The sequence below is a fragment of the Populus euphratica genome, unplaced genomic scaffold (genome assembly GCF_000495115.2).
Source record: "Populus euphratica unplaced genomic scaffold, PopEup_1.0 scaffold1385.1, whole genome shotgun sequence".
NCBI lineage: Eukaryota > Viridiplantae > Streptophyta > Magnoliopsida > Malpighiales > Salicaceae > Populus > Populus euphratica.
Window position 1 is genome coordinate 24920 of NW_011501242.1, and position 3514 is coordinate 28433.

At 30.2% G+C, this 3514-nt stretch overlaps 1 protein-coding gene across 1 annotated transcript; it reads right to left on the reverse strand.

The window, feature by feature from the left end:
* Positions 1-520: 520 nt before the first annotated feature.
* On the reverse strand, positions 521-1801 carry LOC105117519 (epidermis-specific secreted glycoprotein EP1-like). Its single transcript, XM_011015204.1, has 2 exons — positions 1569-1801; positions 521-1528 (listed from the first exon to the last, which is right to left on the reverse strand). The coding sequence occupies exons 1-2, from the start codon at positions 1612-1614 to the stop codon at positions 786-788; spliced, it is 789 nt and encodes a 262-aa protein (XP_011013506.1). The 5' UTR covers positions 1615-1801; the 3' UTR covers positions 521-785.
* Between the last annotated feature and the right edge of the window lie 1713 nt (positions 1802-3514).

Below are 3514 nucleotides of genomic sequence, written 5' to 3' on the forward strand. Positions count from 1 at the left end.
AGATGACATCAATCTTTTAGTCGTGTCAGTAACTCCTTTACTTGATGGATCCTTCTACTTTCTTATAAACATTTGACCGCAATTCAAAAAGAAAATTCTGAATTCCAATACATTTATTTTAATTTTAAATTTTAAATTAATATTACAGAAACTTAAAGTTTTCTTAGACACATTCCCTTTCATTTACACAATCACCTAATTCATACATATAACGTTGTCATAATTGTTAATTAACAACTTTGGTCCCCTTTTCTTCTTCATTTCTTTCAAGATTGGCTTCTTTAAACAATACATTTCAACAATTTTCTTTCCATTTTCATATTCCATTTTTAATTTCATCATTTATTATGAGAGTACAAAAATACATGTCGATCTAATTGATTCATCCATCTTCTCAAAGAATATAAGACACGCCCCCCCACCCCCTCTGTATAAGGGAAAAACACCAAAAATCCGGTCAGATTTTTCTTCATAATGCATTCATCAATAATTATCTTATCTATATTCCAGCATAACAATGTCAAGAACAAAAATTCAATTCCTTTTTATTCTTCTTGGCCAACTATAGGCTTCCTTTCAAATTTTTGTAGAAAGTGCGTACCCTTTCTGAAATACAAAAATCTCATTTATTAGTGTAGTCGGCAATCAACTAGGAAAAAAAAAAAAAACCTTCCAATCTTTATCTAAGGAACAAAATAACAGTGACCCCATTTTACTAGCTTGCCTTATTGATTAGGAGCCTTTATGTAACCCACGTGAGTAGGATTTGTAAGCAGCTTGATTGGTCAAGGTTTACCACCAGGGAAGAGAGTGAAGGTGACTTCCCAGGCCCCTATGTCTACTTTATCATTGTAAGTGTAGACCTTCACATTTCCATCCACTCCAAGTCGAAGGAATGACAATGTGCTATTGTATTTCGGTGTAGCAAGTATGGCATTCCCTCCAGTAGAGAACTCCAAAGCCAAATCATAGGAAAATCCCTCCTCTGTCACGGGTTTGCTTTGGAATGTCACGTATTGTAAACGACCATTCTTCACACTAAACCTATCAGATGTGTAGTAGAGCTTGGGTTTTGGGGAGCTTGGGCTCTTGTAATATATGGCCAATCTCTTGGGTTCCATTACCAGGCTATACGCTCCATTTGAGTTTTGTTTCTCAGAGCGTCGACTCACAAGCCTAGCTGCACCTCCAGCGCGCAGAGACTGACCCACCAACAAGGTATCAGTGGGATAGTCAAAACTTTGCCAAATAAAGTAGCCCTTTACGTCTTGAAGAACCATGTTCCCATTGGGTTGCACTTGGAAGTGAACCACTCCTTTATTAGCAGTGTTGGTTTGCCAAGCAATCCTGCCATCAGCATCAGCCAACACAAGGTTTCCATCCTCTCCAAAGGTGAGGGTGGCATTTTCTCCAACAGGGTTTCCTCGGTTGGCTTCCCATACCCAACGCATTGTTGATGTAGACCTGACGGTACCCATGCGCAGAGCAAGGGTGAATGCATTAGGGGTGGTGTTATAAAAGACGGAGCAATAATGTCTTCTTTCATTATGTTTAGATAAATTTATTACTGGAAAGGAGAATTGAAAGGGTCGAGGACTCGATAGTTTGCACCATACTCTACAATATAATCCCCAAATTCTCCTTCATTCACATATTTAAATGTGGAAGATAGAGGGACAGTCACTGCTGTAGCCTGTGCAATTAAGTAAATGATTGAGAGCAATGCCAAAAGAGAGACTCTAAGCTGGGAAGACATTGTGTTTTCTAATTAGGTTCTTGGATGGAATGGCTAAAATCAAGGCCTGCAGGTTTCCTTTTTATAGCAGTTAAAGGCGGCTCTAATAAATCATTTTAGACCTGTTCTATTCACGATCAGGTTTTCCGAAATTGTCATACATCAACATTATTGTTGTTGTTATTATTTTGTCTTGTATTGCCCGTGTAGGTCTATAACGGTGTGCTCTTTGGTCAATAAAGTTTTTGCCCTCTATTCTATGAAATCCAATAATATTCCAAATTAATTATCTTTGTTTTTTTTTGTGTCTGCTCCTGTGTGATTAGTAATTTACTATTGTAACAATGGAAAATTATCAAGTAATCAGTTTACTATTGTAACAATGGAAAATTATCAAATAAAAAAAATTAAATTTAAAATCTCTTATCAGAGCTCTTTGTTTCATTTAAATTTTCAATTCTAATTAGAATTTTTATTAGATTATGAATTAAACTATATTATTTTTTTTGGAAAAATATTTTTTCTCATGTTATCATAATCATTTAAAAAAATTAATTCATTTGTTTTTGTTAAAAAAAAGAACAAAAAAGATAAACACTAGTCAACGTGAGTTAACTTGAAAAACTTGTAACCTAAATAATTAGGATCAAGTTAGTCCAGGATAATTAACCAAACTCACGATTCAGATCATAAAATTAAAATAACTCAATAGAAAAAAATAAAAAATAAAAAGCTCATTTAAAAAAAAATTGTCAAACTATGTTAAGTTTATAAGCATGTGACCTGGGTCATTACATTCAAAGCATCCTATTTGAAAAAAAAAAATCATAAAACTCAATTTTATATCAAACAAATATTGAAAAATAAAATTAAAAAAATAATTTTAATTATATAAAAGGATTCAAAATAAATAAATAGAAATTAAAAAAATGAGGATAAAAATCAAAATATAAAATAAATTTTATAATTGATTGAATGGTAAAATTGAAAAAATTTAAAAAAAAATAAAAAAAATAAAAACTAAATTTAAAAAAATAAAAAAAAATAAAAAAATCATAATAATTGATGGGTGAAATTAAAAAAATAACTTTAACAAAACAAACAAAAATAAAAATAATAAGGATCAAATTAGTAAAAATAATAAACCATAAATTTTGATTGGATGATGAAATTAAAAAAAATTAAAACTTTTACAAGAAGGTCAAGAAAATAATCAGAAATCAAAACAATGACAACCTAATTAGTAAAAAAATAATATCATAAATTTGAATTGAATGATGAAATTAAAAACTAATAAAAAAAATTATAAAGAACCAAGGAAATAAATTAGAAATGAAAAAGAATAATGATTAAAGTTGAAATACCCATAATAAAAAGGGTTAAACTATAATTTTTAAGGAGGAAAAAGAAAAGAAGAAATAAAAAAGAAAGCATCATGAATTTAAATTGAATGATGAAATTGAAAACCAATCAAACTTTTACAAAAATACTAAGGAAATAAATTAAAAATAAAAATAATAAGAATTAATGTTAAAATATCTACAATAATAAAAGTCGAGTTGTAATTTGTTTGAGAGAAAAAAATTTAAAAAAAATACATTTCTTATAATAAATCATTTAATTATTATTAACACGAATCATCGTCATTAAAAAAAAAAAAAAGAGAGACATAGCAACCCTACCAACATCACATAGGTAAGGTATTTGTTACCTTCGAGATGTGGTACACAAAAGGCGGCGGGAGCTCTTTCAACATCACATAGCATTTCATTAGCATGA